General features: G+C 42.0%; 1 protein-coding gene across 1 annotated transcript; it reads left to right on the top strand.

Moving 5' to 3' along the window:
* Positions 1-1,588: 1,588 nt before the first annotated feature.
* Dnttip2 (deoxynucleotidyltransferase terminal interacting protein 2) lies at positions 1,589-14,297 on the top strand. Its single transcript, XM_034500989.2, has 7 exons — positions 1,589-2,028; positions 2,770-4,388; positions 7,139-7,277; positions 8,817-8,912; positions 10,837-11,001; positions 13,286-13,395; positions 14,077-14,297. Exons 1-7 carry the CDS (start codon positions 1,969-1,971, stop codon positions 14,168-14,170), a joined length of 2,283 nt encoding a protein of 760 aa, XP_034356880.1. The 5' UTR covers positions 1,589-1,968; the 3' UTR covers positions 14,171-14,297.
* The last annotated feature ends 226 nt before the right edge of the window (positions 14,298-14,523 follow it).

Here is a 14,523-nt window from a genome sequence, read left to right on the forward strand (position 1 = left end):
TAATGAAAAATGTAAAGACTGACGTGTTACTGAGAACATGTTGCAGATGCAACTTTCTGATGTTGGTGGGACTGGAACTATCACTATGGAAACTACCCATGCATTTCTTTTATTGTTTGTTTGAGACACAATTTTGTTATGTAGCTCAGACTGGCCGAGGTCGTCCTGTCTAAGCATTACAAGTACTGAGGTTTCGAGCTATGTACTACAATGCCTGGCTTTGGCATTTCTTGTAAAGTCAAGTGGACACTTACCTCAGTCTCTCACTGGCTATTTTGGCCAGAAAGAGTCCTCACCGTGCTCACATCGTGCAGTGACCCTCCCCCAGTTGGCAGAGAGAACAAGATAGAACCCTTTAACTGAAGCCCGCACTTGTCATAGGGCTTTTCACTAAGCCTAGCCTGTGTCAGGAGCTTTAAGACTCTTGTCTTCAAGTTCCACAAATGAGCAGGAACTCATATTCTTGTCCTTCACTTTTATGTCACTCCTAAAGATAAGCTGTTTCCTCATGGCACACAATGACTGTGTGAAAAACCAGAGACCACAATTCTCCAGGAAAAACAAAAACAAAACCTTATCCTTAGTAAGTAAGCATGAGTCTAGTGTTTTAAGACCACCTCTAGCCGGGCGGTGGTGGCGCACGCCTTTAATCCCCGCACTTGGGAGGCAGAGGCAGGCGGATTTCTGAGTTCGAGGCCAGCCTGATCTACAGAGTGAGTTCCAGGACAGCCAAGGGCTACACAGAGAAACCCTGTCTCAAAAAACAAACAAACAAACAAAAAAAAAAAAACACCTCTAACAATCAAAACTTGGTCACTACGTATACCTAGCCCCAAGGAGAAAGAAAAGGAGCTACTTAAGGTAAAAGTAATGTGTCCGCGGAAAGATGTTTTTTAGGAAAAATTATTTTGTGTTAAAAGGTGAAGGAAAATGAACCATTTTTTACTTGCTTCCAGCACTAATTCCTTTATCCGCTCCTCCATCCCCTTTGTAGCCTTTCAGCACATTCTAGTTCCCCATCTTTCATCTACAAAACTAAAACTAAAACACCTCAGCCGGGTGCGTGGTGGCCCAGGCATCGCAACACTTAGGAAGGCAGATGGGTATCTGTGATGGGATCAGGCTGGTCTACATAATGAGTTCTAGGACAGCCAGGGCTATGTAGAGAACTCTTGTCTCAACGAAACAAAAATACTAAAAGTCTTCTGGTCAGTCTCTTCCTACCATTGTAAAACAAAACAAACCAAAAAAAACCCCAAAACTTTTTATCCCTCTCCTTCACAATTTCTTTCACTTTTTTAAAAGGCTACTTCAAATCCCGAAACATTTTAAATCCCACAGCTCTCTAATTATTCTCCGAGAACTTGGATGCATTTAACATACATCCTTGTATCCTAATCAGATATCGAAACCTCATTTATTACGTTATTAAAATACTGCTTTTGATTTTTCGAGACAGGGTTTGTCTATGTAGTCCAGGCTGTCCTGGAACTCACTCTGTAGACCAGGCTGGCCTCGAACTCAGAAATCCGCCTGCCTCTGCCTCCCAAGTGCTGGGATTAAAGGCGTGCACCACCAGTGCTCGGCTAAAATACTATTTTCTAAAAGCACTAAATAAAGTCTCCTTTGGCTTCGGTAAAGTCTCAAGTCAAAGATCTCACAATTACTGCACCAGGGGAGACGGATGGAAAACAAAGTAAAGGATGCGACTTCCCATTTTGTGTTAAACGACGAGGAAGACCTGTACCGCTGCTGAGAGCACAGCGGAGACACTCGGAACTAGAGACGGACCCGCACTAGCCCTTTGGCCGAGATGTCGCTCTAGAACTGCAGCAGAGCTGGGAAGGAACGGTTCTCCCCAGTCGCGGTTTCCGCGGGGAATCCTAAACGAGTTCCTGTTCTGACGCACTTCCGAAGCGTCGGAACAGAGGAAGCCGCGCTGGCTGCCGGGAATACGGAGTCGGAAAAATGGTGGTCACCAGATCCGGCAGCTCTCGGACCAGGCTCCAAGAAAACTCCCAGCAGAAGGTGAGCTGGGTCCCAGGTTCTCCGGGTCTGCTTGCCGCTAATTAGAGCGGCTCGGCGGGGCGGATGAGAGCAACGGGGAACTGAGCCGTGCGAGCGTGGTACTGCGTCGGGCCGGCTTGGAACTTGGTTGGTTCCGGGGGTCTTTGAGAGCTCTTAGGAGAGTTTAGGTAGCTTGCCTTGCATAAATGAGGCCTTTTAAGTGTACTGTTGAGACACTACCAGGGAAGGTTAATTCCAGCCACCTCGACCGAGCCTAGTTTTGGGGATTGGAAGGAGCATCGTTTTCACGTGGAGAGACTGGAAGTGGCCCAGCACTAACTCCTCCGGCATATGAAGGACGGCAGTGGTGTCTCTCAGAGCCTCTGATTGTCTTCTGGTGGTTCTGTGCTCTTTAAATTGTGTGATAAGGATTACAGAGCAGCCCTTTCCTGTATGTAAAAGTCCAGCCAAGTGTCAGATTATCTCGTACACTCCTAAACACGTGCTCAATTAGTACTTAACTCCCCCGATCCCTGAGCCTCTATAAATGATTTTTTAAATTTCCCCCTTTTTCTTTAAGTAAAGAAAGTTCTCTTTTTTCTGCTTTCTGAAGCCTAGGATGAGGCAAGTAAAAAAAAAAAAAAATTATCGTGAGTTTGGCTTTGTTTAGTACCTTCTTCAGTTTTGCTCCTTAGGCCATTCTACCTTTGCTCTTGCCCCTGCCCTATCTAAACTATATTGTGTTGGTTTCTGGTTTTTCAGAAGTCTGTTCCTCGGAGAACTGGGACACATCTAGTAAGCAAAAGAGAATCCGAATCCGATGGCAGCACTGCTGAATCACAGTCTGCAAAGGAACAAAGCTCAGTCCTCTCTAGAAGCAGGAACAGCAGAACGACAGGCCCAGCGGAGATCACTGTACTCATTTCTGATGGAGAAGCTTCTGAAACAGAGTCTCATGCTTCTGAGGTTTCTTCTGTGTTAGAGGTCCAAGAGCCCATTATAAGAGTAACCAGGAAACGGCGGGTTGTAATTACACCTATCCCAAAGTCCAGTGTTAGGAAAAAGCAGAAAGTAGCCCCTCAACATGAACCTGTTGATGAAGGAGTTGTTTCTGAAGCAGAGTCTCATGTTTCAGGAGTTTCTATGGCTGTACCTTCCACAGAAAGAAGAATCAGAACTAAGGCTAAATCTCAAAGAGATTCAAGCCAAGAGTCATATTCGGAAACTATATCTGATGCTGAGTCGTCCTGCTCAGGCATTTCATCATTAGAGATTGCACCCAGGAGAGCAGCCAGGAATGTGCAGAAGAAATTAAAGTTCCAAGCTGAGAAAAAAGATACTAAGATTACACCAGGAAATAAAAAGCAAATTGTGGGTACATCTGTGCATTCAGAGGACTCAAATGCTAAACAGTTATCTCAGTTATCAGCAAGACCACTTTCTCAGATAAGTATGCCAACTATTTCTGATAATGAAACTTATAATGACTTTGATGATCCCATCCACAGAAATTCAGGGGGAAAACTGACAACCCAAAACCATCAAAATTTGCATATCCAAGAGGAAAAACAAGCCCATGTTGTGTCTCTTACTGAAGTCAGGGAGGAGAACTCTAAGAGTCTGGATGAAGAGGACCCCAAAATAATAGAGGAAAAGGTAATTAATGAGAAAGATTCCCACATGAGTTTTTCTGAAGCTCAAGACACCAGCCTTCATCAGTCAGCGTCTCAGAATCAGTCAGTCGTCCCAAATAAAAACCCCACATCCCAGCTTTCAAGTCCAGATCGGGAGGCTGCAATGAAATCATTAGAGCACAAGTTTGCAGTTGTGAAAATAAAAAGATGGACTGATGAGAGAGGGAGCAGCGTAAACAAGAGTGACTTGCCACAGCTCAGTGATCGTGGTGACAGCATCGATGAGCTCACAGATGCAAGTGTCAGTAAGAACAGCAACAGCCAAAGTGATGTTGCTCTTGAATGTGATACCCGGCCATGCAAGTCTGAACTCAGCATGTCTCAGGATGTAGACAGTTCTGTTTTATTATTTCTTAGCAGTGATGAAAGCCTACAGTCTGATAGCAGTGAGAATGGAAGGGACACTTTGTGTTCTGTTGAAAACAGTGGCCAAAAGGAGGCATCAACTGAGGACTTGGACGATGCCGCGGGTGATGGTGCACTCTTTGTAATTGACAAAACTCCTGGATTGAGTGCTGACAAAAACTTTTACCTAGAAGACAAGGCACCAAGTGAAGGTGCTGTTGAGGAAGAAAAAGAGGAGGAGGAAGAGGAGGGAGATAGTGAAGAAGAGTCATCAGACAGTGATGGGAATAAGGATGAGACTAGTGATGAGGAAGACTTACTCAGTAACACCAAGTCTAAGCTGTAAGTACTCCCTTTTTGAGGACATTGGAGAGGTCCTGCTGAGGAGCACACCTATGGCCTCAGCAAGACAAGCGTGCCCTTTACCACTGAGCTATACCTCCACCTCCAAAGTAATCTTTACTAGCATGTCTTACAATAGTTTCATATGTGTATATAATGTATTGAGATTTAAGTGCCCCTCAGACTGACATCCTCACTTGATGCCTCTTTCCCCAGCTAGTCCTCTTTCTACTTTTCATGTCTTCTGGTGACATGGGTGACCCAGTGAATTTAATGCTTATGGGACTATGGATTAGGGGTTATTTACAAGCTCATGAGATGCTTACTAGTGCTATACCATTGAAGAAAATGTCTCCCTCTCCTCAGTCATCACTAACTGCCTATAGGTCCTTAGAGAGAGGTGGGGCCTCATGAGCACTTGGACATTTCATTACAAAATGCAGACTGGTGAGTTTCATATCATGCACCTCAGTCCCACACATCTCCCTGTACCTGATATGAAATTCACAGAGAATCAGTAGAAAGTTAAAAAACAAACAAAAATCCAAAATCCTGAATGCTCCAGTCTTGTGCGGTACTCAACAGCCGCTCTGAGTTCTGGGTGCAACTACCATGTCATACCCAGAAGACAGTTTCCATATCACTGCTCCCGCTCTTCCTTCCTCCTGTTCTTACCTTCTGTCTGCCCCCCTCTTTTGGAAGAGGTGACATAAATGTCCCATTTAGAAATGACCATTTTGAGACAATTATTCTCAGCACTTTAACCAGTTTTGAGTCTTAGTAGTAACTGTTACCCACTGCCAAAGGCGGGGGGGCGGGGGGGGGTACTTGTCTCATCATATCTGAGGATAAATCTAAACGTTTAGAAAGTATTTTTAATGGGTTCAGCATATCTAGCAAAAATAGTAAATTCCCCACTAGGGGCTATTTCCAACCACAGACTTCTGACAAGCTTTATAGTACCAAGTATGAATTTCAGTAAGTGGGCCTCAAACCCAATTAGTGGTTGGTTACCCCAATTAACAGTACACAAATAGGCAGGCATAGCTTCTCTGACAAGTCAGTAGTACAACGTGTAGGTCCACGGCTGAGTAAGACCCATGATGGCTTTTCTTTCCAGGCAGCCTACATAGTACCTTCCAGCACTAAAAGTTTGCAACAGGAAAGGTGTTTCCAGCTCAGTTCCAGCTTGACTTCTGTGACCTGAAACCAAAGCCTGTGATAACCTTAAGCAGCAGAGTCTAGGAAGATAAACCTGTTCCTGTTCTGGGAGTAGCTTTATTCATCCATTTACAAGGCAGTTTTTGATATATCTGTCAAGTGGTTGATTTCCCATAGAAGTACAAACAGTAGTGTATTAGTACGCTACTGTTAGAATTAGTAGTAGTATTAGTGTACACGTCAGAATGTACATGAGTTCCACCTGACATCTCCCTTGTATTTATTTGTGAGACCTTTGGCAGTTGTGTTTTTCTCACCAGTGAGAGCTAAAATGTTCTTTTGGTAATCTGTTAGAAATCATCTGTGGGAGTGGAGAGAAATGGCTTAGAGGGAAAAAGCTTGCCATGCAAGTATGAAGACTGGATTCATATCCCCAGCCCTCATGTAAAATGACAGATCAGCATGATGGCCTGCCTATAATGTCAGTGCTCCAGAGGTAGAAATGGGATCTCCAAGCAAGCCAACTAGCTAGACTACCCGAGTCTGTGAGCTCCGGGTTCACAGAACCCAGTGGGAAAGTGGAGATGATCAGGGAAGATACCCAAAGTCGAACTTGGGATACACGTATGTGCATGCACACTACACACACACACACATGTAAACACACACAAACACATAAATGTATAAAAGTAAAAACAAAACAGGAACATAATTTTTATGTTAATTGTAGAAGAACTGAGAAATATGGAAAAGTATGAAGAAAATAGTCACCTGTAATCCCATCCACTTTTTGTTGAAAGCTCTAATGTTTGAGGCTTTTTCTTTAGTAGTTGTCTTGTTTAAAAAGCTCTCTTAGATTAGGCCTTGATTGGCATTAGCCACTAGAAATGTAGGCAGCCATAGAAGACTCTGTCTTAATAGGTGCCCTACAGTGGTGGCACAAACCAAACTTGTCATGGAAAGCAAACAAAAAAGATGCCCTCCTTGACTCTGAGGTTGGATGTTTATTGTTGTTAGAGGACAACCTGCAAGATCCAGGTGTCTCCACCCTGTCAGTTCTAGGGACTGACAAGGCCATTAGTTAGAGATACGGTAGGTTTTCTGAACTGTGTCCTTCAGTGTGAAGCTGAACCGAATTGCTCTTCTTGAAGTTCTTCATGAAATCTGTGGGTATGTTACATGCTTAATCGTCTTAGAAAATCTTGGGACTCTGGATGTCTTCTCTGGCAGTGTTGATTCATTATTTATCCCAGACTCTTCTGAATGAATGTATGAGAGAAACGTTTATTCGGTGTTTCGGTAACTACATTATAAAGATAAGATGTTCTTTATCCATGTATGGTTTTGGTTTTTGGTTTTTGGTTTTTGGTTTTTGGTTTTTGGTTTTCGAGACAGGGTTTCTCTGTATAGCCCTAGCTGTCCTGGAACTCACTCTGTAGACTAGGCTGGTCTCAGAAATCTGCCTCTGCCTCCCAAGTGCTGGGATTATAGTGCGCCACCACTGCCCGGCTCCATGTATGATTTTTAACATGCAATCTTGTTTCTATTTTGTCTTAATTACTTCATCTAAGTGATCTTTTCTCTTTTAGTCTGAAATTGACAAGTAGCAGCATAGACCCTGGACTAAACATCAAGCAGTTGGGTGGTTTGTATATTAATTTCAATGTAGGCAAACCGCAGCCTCACAAGAAAACTCTAACCCAGATCAAGGAGAAAAAGAAAAACGAGGTAAGCTACATGAACTGTCCCCATCTTCAGTCCTTGGAAAATGAGTACTTTTCCTAAGGCAAAACTCCATTGGTCTTTTCTAGACAAGGACCTTGGCTTGGAGAGGGGTTCTGAGACAAGGGGTGTCTGAGAGTAGTAAAAGCAAATGACTCAAAGTCAAATTCTGAGTCCAAGCTGACAGCTTATGTTCTGCTTTCCAGACTCCTTTCTCTAAGTTCTGCTCTCTCTGGGGATCTCCAACCATCTCTCTCTTTAGACAGCTTTCTTGTACTATTCTCTGTTCAAGACAGTTCTCCAAGCTGATCTCTCTTGATGTTCTAAAAGTTCTCTGGATTGCTCACCTCTGAGATCTTGCAGATCCTAAACGAAGTCTTCTATTTTACGTATCAATCCAGTCATTTACTCTATGTCTCCATTTGATTATCCTGTGAATCTGCATTCTGTGACCCCAGCCCCTTAATTCTTAGGACACAGCAAGTACATAAAAGAATTCAGAGATCTGCCGAGCCTGTTAAGCACAGATGATAAGCTGGCTGGGTGGGGCCCCATCCAGAAGTTAGCATTTCTACCACACCTGGTCCTAACCTTGCTCTGTCTCGGTGGATCCGGAACTCAGGAATCTGTCTGCCTTTATAAGCATAAACAGCCAAACAAACAAATCTTAGCTGGGTGGGATCTCCTGTGACTACTCCTTACATCCCTTTATTTCCTTTCTTAGTATCTTTCTGAGAAGTTGGCTCACAGTGCAGCTGCTTTTGTTCCTTTAGATTCCTGAAGCCCCTCATAATTCACATTGCATCCTTATATTTTGCATGGTTGAGAAATTATATATTTTCAAACATGTCTTAGAGCTCTTTTCCTCAGCCTTAAGGGCTGTCCTGAAGTTTCCCACATTTACCATTTTGCTGAGACACTGACCACACCTTCACCACCTGGACTCCGGACTATCATGGAGTCATTAACATTAGCAAGGCATTCCTTGAAGGAGGAATGTAAAATGGACATTATATAAACAAGCTTTATGCCCAACTTCTTTCATGGAGGCCCACATCTGCTATCCCTGTTCTGGGGTAAACACCATGTCATTCTGTCCCTACCGAGGCCATGCCAGACCAACATGGTCTGCTCTTTTTCCGTCTTATTAGGATGCTTACTTATTATGAATAGGGATCTGTAAGAGATGCTACTTGAAATCAATTAATTCAAGATCAGCATTCTTTTCTTTCTCATCCACCACTTAATCCCAGGAGTCCTCTATTTTCTTGTATTTCTTTAAATACTCGTGCGTGCATGCGTGTGTGCGTGTGTGCACGCACAGTTGTGCTGTGGTGTAGAAGGTTAGAGGGCAACATGCAGGAGCTAGGTGTCCCCACCCTGTAGGTTCCAGGGATCAAGAGCAAGGCCATGAGGTTTGACAGGAAGTGCTTTTAAAATGCAAAAATCATTCACAAATAGATTAGTAGATTTGCCTATACAAAATGTAAAAGCCTACGTTTAAATGAAGAGGAAAAACAAAATAATTATTTTGTATTTTCATAGCTTCTTCAGAAAGCTGTCATTACACCTGATTTTGAAAAAAACTATTGTGTCCCACCATATAGTGAGTCAAAGCATCAGCTTCAGAAACGACGCAGGGTAAGTTGGGACTTCATATTTAGATTACTCGAGTGTGCTTCGTCTTTGTATTTTCAGGTTGTGTAATACTGCAGTTGTACTGCAATTTAAGCTTTATCTATGGATTGGCTATTATAGAAGGACCAAAGTTCTTAGGTACCAAGGGCCATAAGCTGTGGTTCCATCAACATGTTTAATGTGGCTTTTTATGTCTTTGCAGCTAAATGGCACATATAAATACAGTTTGGTGTGTGTGTTTGGAAGTGAACCCTGAGGTCTTGCACATGCTATAAGCGTGTGCCCTGTCACTGAGCTATGCCTTGAAAACATACCTTAAACAGTGAGAGCCAGCATACAGGTCACCATCCACATCGTTTGGCTTTTAAATACGTTACAGTAGGCCAGGAGCTCTATTGTGTAGAGTTAATACCGCCAACTTAAAGCTCTGATCCACTTAGTCTGGCGAATGGAGGAATGGAAGCAAACTGTTGTTTTAGTATTTGAACTAACAAACAGATACAAAAGGTGCTGATACAGAGCACACTGGCATGTGGCAGGCACTAAGTTTTGGATGAATGAAACAAAACGTTAGGTAGAGTTTTCAAAAGAATAACAGTTTTGTTTTGGGCATAATATAAAGTTCTGGACTTGAGAGTTAAGTAGTTTCTAAGACCCTTAAGACTTAAATAACCGAATTAAAAAATAATGCTTATACCAGCTCCTAAAATGATCTTCCTTTTGTATGAGCTCTTTTTTTTTTTTTTTTTTTTTTTTTTTTTTGGTTTTTTGAGACAGGGTTTCTCTGTGTAGCTCTGGCTGTCCTGGAACTCACTCTGTAGACCAGGCTGACCTCGAACTCAGAAATCCGCCTGCCTCTGCCTCCCAAGTGCTGGGATTAAAGGCGTGCACCACCACTGCCCAGCCTTGTATGAGCTCTTTTAGACAAAGTGGGAGCTGTGTGTTCCTTTCCCTCCAAGTCATCCAGGGAGCCTTCGTTTATGAAACTGATGCTGTGCCAAAAATTTTGGGTGGGGGGGGGTGACTTACTTCTCTCTCTCTCTTTCTCTCTCTCTCTCTCTCTCTCTTTCTTTCTTTCTTTCTTTCTCCCTCCTTCCCTCCCTCCCCCCTCTCTCTCTCTCTCTCTTTCTTTCTTTCCTTTCTTTCTTTCTTTCTTTCTTTCTTTCTTTCTTTCTTTCTCCCTCCTTCCCTCCCTCCCTCCCCCCCTCTCTCTTTCTTTCTTTCTTTCTTTCTTTCTTTCTTTCTTTCTTTTTCTTAGTATCCTTGATGTTAATGCTTACTGTAAAGTTGGGTTTTGTTTTATTTATTTGAGACAGTATCTCACATATCCTAGGTTGGCTATTGGGGATTACAGGTGTATATTACCATGCCCAGTTCATGTAGTGCTAAAGATTAACCCCAGGGATTCGTGTTTGCTGGGCAAGAACTCTATCAACTGAGTTATGTTCCCAGCCCTTGTAAATTCTCCCGTATCCAGAGCCTGGAAGAGTAGCCCAGGTTGGTATCGTGAATTCAAAATCATCCATCCTCAATCCCAAGTATTGAGATCACAGGTATACCACACTATCACACCCAAGTAATTCACATAATTTTCTGTTTCATGATTTTAGGGGAGGTTACCTTATAGCACAGTAGGCAATGTGCCTGAGGGGGTTACTAGTCTCTATACTCTTACAAAGTTAAGAGTGTTTATTTGGGGAGCTGGAGAAATGGCTCGGTGGTCAAGAACACTTGCTGCTCTTACAGAGGACCAAATTTTGGTTCCCAGCATCCACATGTATCTCTTAACTACCTATAACTCCAGCTCAGAAAATCCAACACTCCTCATCTCCACAGGTACCTGCACACATGTGCATGAACATACATAAAAGTAAAACAAATCTTTTTTTTTTTTTTTTCTTACTTTTTTTTAACACTTGTATTTCAGAAAGAGCGACAAAAAACGGCAGGTAATGGTTGGTTTGGTATGAAAGCCCCAGAACTGACAGATGAACTGAAAAATGATCTCAAAGCATTAAAGATGAGAGCAAGCATGGACCCAAAAAGGTTTTACAAGAAAAATGACAGAGATGGTTTCCCTAAGTACTTCCAGGTATGATACTTAATAGTGGTTATGTTCTGTGGAGAGGAGCTTAGCAATGTTGTGTTTACTATGGAAGGATTTGCACATGCATACCAAGCTTGTGGTCAATGCCTTCTTAGGCTCTATACTGTCTAGAACACAACTCTGCCACCATTTTGTAATGGGTCCTCGATACAAAGAGGCAACATTAAACATGGCAGCTGGGATCAAGGGTAGCTCTAGTAAATTCACAGAATCTTTGTGTCTAGTGTATTGATAGTACTAGCCTAAGAGCAAAAGTTCACTCAGGATGCAGAGGAAATTATTTTGCATTCCTTTTCCTTTGCAAGGTAGAGAGGCATTGGGCTGGAGAGATGGCTCAGTGCTTAAGAGCACTGACTACTCTACCAAAGGTCCTGAGTTCAATTCCCAGCAACCATGTGGTGGCTCACAACCATCGATAATGTGATTTGATGCACTCTTCTAGTGTGTGTCTGGAGATAGCTGCAGTGTGTGCTCATATAAATAAAAATAAATCTTTTTTTAAAAAAAAAAAAGGTAGGCATTCAAACGTTGCTTGTTGGTGTCTCCCAATGAGCGTGCAAGTGGAGGTTTCTACTCTTCTCAACCTTCTTCTGCTCACTTGGGTTATTACGAGTTAAGTGTCTTGCCCTCTGGTTTCATTGTAGCTAGTCTGTATTCTGTAATTTACTTAAATATTTGTTTTCCAGCTGTACTTCTGAGAAACTGAGTAATTCTTAGTGACTTTTAGGGTACTCCATTTCACTTCCTTTAGACCATCATAATCTGCACCCAAACTAGCTTGCCATCTCTTTGTTATCAAGCCCTCAAACCTTCACCACACGTAGTACTCAGCTGTCTCAGAGCTTTGGCTGTTAAGGGTCCTAAAATCACTGAAGGAAGACCCCCAGATTCAGATATCATGCAAAAATGAAGGTCGTTTATTCTGCAGAAATATCTAGCATGTGGGAGGGTCAACCATTCTCCAAAATGGCGACCCCAGACAAAGGCATGCAGGCCTTCTTCTAGGGAATTGGGGGAACTCTCTAGGAGGATTAGGTAATCTAAAATTTCATTGCTGGGTGCTAGGGGATGACAGGTGATGAGCGGTCCACATTCCTGTCTCACAGATGTTCAGCCATGGGATGACATAGGGCTGTCCAGCACAGGTGGCCCATTTTCCCATTTTTGTGGTTATCCCCAGGCTATTCTTTGGGAGAGGGTTTTATGATCTTGTTCTGGATTTTATGGTTGTTCTTAGAGCTGGTGTCTTAATAATCTAGTTTCTGGGACTCATTCCTGAAGCTGGCACCTTATGAAATCAGGCCTGGTCCTTAAAATGGAAACAAATGGGGTATATATTACCCAGTCTCTGCTGTTCTTTCACTTTATTCTCCCTTGTTTGCTTGGTGAACTTTGAACTATATAGAGCCAAGTTAAAATGTCATATTTGTCGTTCTTAACTCCTTTAGTAAACCAGGTCACTATGTCTTCAGAGCCATGTGAGTGTTCTGTTCCATATATGTCGTTTGTACTGTAATGTTTTTAGTTTTTAGTGCTGTGATGTCTGGCTCTGCCATAGATTGTGACCCTCACTGGCACAGACTAGGTCGTCTTAGTCCTTGTTTTCCCCATCATCACCTAAGCAGAATGCCTGGCACATGGTAATCATCCTATAACTGCAGTCAGCTGAATGAACAGATGAAAACCTTTTATTAAAACAGGTTCTAGGCAGGCAGTTTTTATAACCTCTAAAATCAAATAGGCACATAGAATTTATATGTACATTATTTAATTAGAAAGCATAGTTTATATATTTATTTGTATAGTTTATATTATATTGTGCTATTCATCATGAATTTACTGTTTAACATTGAAGTATATAAAATTTGGACCTATAGGCTGGAGAGATGGCTCAGTGGTTAAGAGCACTGACTGCTTTTCCAGAGGTCCTGAGTTCAATTCCCAGCAACCACATGGTGATTCACAATCTGTAATGGGATCTGATGCCCTCTTTTGGTGTGTCTGAAGCAATATACTCATATACATAAAATAAATACAATTAAAAGAAAATTTTGGACATACTACACACTCATAGGGAAATACCACTAGTACCAGTGTACTGGCTAATAATAGGTTTATTTTTGCTTTTATAAAATGGCATAATTTTAAGACCTGTAGAAACTAGGTTGTGCTTTCTGTTCTTTTCTACAAAAAGGCTTCAGATCTATTGAAATGTGGAGCAACTTAACATCCAGGTACCACATGATTTATTTCCTTCAATTGTTCTTAGGTTGGAACCATCGTTGATAATCCAGCCGACTTCTACCATTCACGAATTCCCAAGAAGCAGAGGAAAAAGACTATTGTGGAAGAACTGCTGGCTGATTCTGAGTTCAGGAGGTAATTTACATTCTGTAATGTGTGTGTTTTTCTTGAAGTACACATAAGTTTATAGATTACATTTGGTGACTATGTTTTTATGAGACTACCACAACAAAAATAATTTGGTCTTTGGCATAAGGAAGCTAGAGTCTCCTATCTGTTTCTGCCAAACCACCTGTCATTTCCCCCTCTCAACCACGCTTGCCCCCTCCTGAGAACGAGGGTGAGGGGCAGGCCTTACTGTTCTTGTGAAAACTTCTCTTAACAGACCTTATCTGGAGAGCAGACTTTGAAAATTATTGCTCTTTGTTTCTTAAGGTTTTGGCTTTTGTTTTGAGACAGGGTGTCCCACTCTATAGTTCTGGCTGCCCTGGAACTCAGAGATCAACTCCTGTGCTTTCCAGCGGCCCACTGCGGCCGGGTCTGTAACTGCAGTGCATAGGATGCTAAGTAAAGGGAGTTCAAGGCCATAACAGGACAAACTCAAAACCCAAGTAAAGTGAATACAAACCGAGGACAGAAACCACTGCTGCCCTCAGCCTCCTGACACTTGGTAGCGATGTGGTTTCTACAAGAGGATTCAGTACAGAGCATTTTGGGATTGAGCCTCCTCCCTAAAGCTGTATTAACGATAATACCTGACATACTTGATCCATCCTGCTTTAGATAGAGCGTAAAGGTTTGGTTTTTTTCTTTCAGATTTAATCGAAGGAAGTATTCGGAAATCATGGCTGAAAAAGCAGCAAATGCAGAAGGAAAGAAGTTCCGAAAAAAGAAGAAGTTTCGCAATTAAAAGTTACAGAGCAAACCATAGCATTTTATAGATCTTGATTTTTCTGAAGGTTATCACATTATTTATATAAATATGTATAAGTATTTAGTGATTTCTATTTGGAAATAAAGATTACTGACAAAATCAATTGTGTGCCCCTTGGAATAAAAGTAGGTATATGTATAAGATGATATATCTGGTTTTAGACTGCTAAAGGGAAAATGAATATCAACTATTTTCATGTGTGTCTAATTTTCAGCATTTGGTTATTTAAGGAAAATAAATTAATAGATAAATAAGCAGTATAAAATCAGTTATGTTTAAAGAACTCTTGAGGGCTGCTGAGATGGTTCAGTGGTTAAGAACATTGGCTG

The sequence above is a fragment of the Arvicanthis niloticus genome, chromosome 4 (assembly GCF_011762505.2).
Source record: "Arvicanthis niloticus isolate mArvNil1 chromosome 4, mArvNil1.pat.X, whole genome shotgun sequence".
In the NCBI taxonomy this organism is placed as follows: domain Eukaryota; kingdom Metazoa; phylum Chordata; class Mammalia; order Rodentia; family Muridae; genus Arvicanthis; species Arvicanthis niloticus.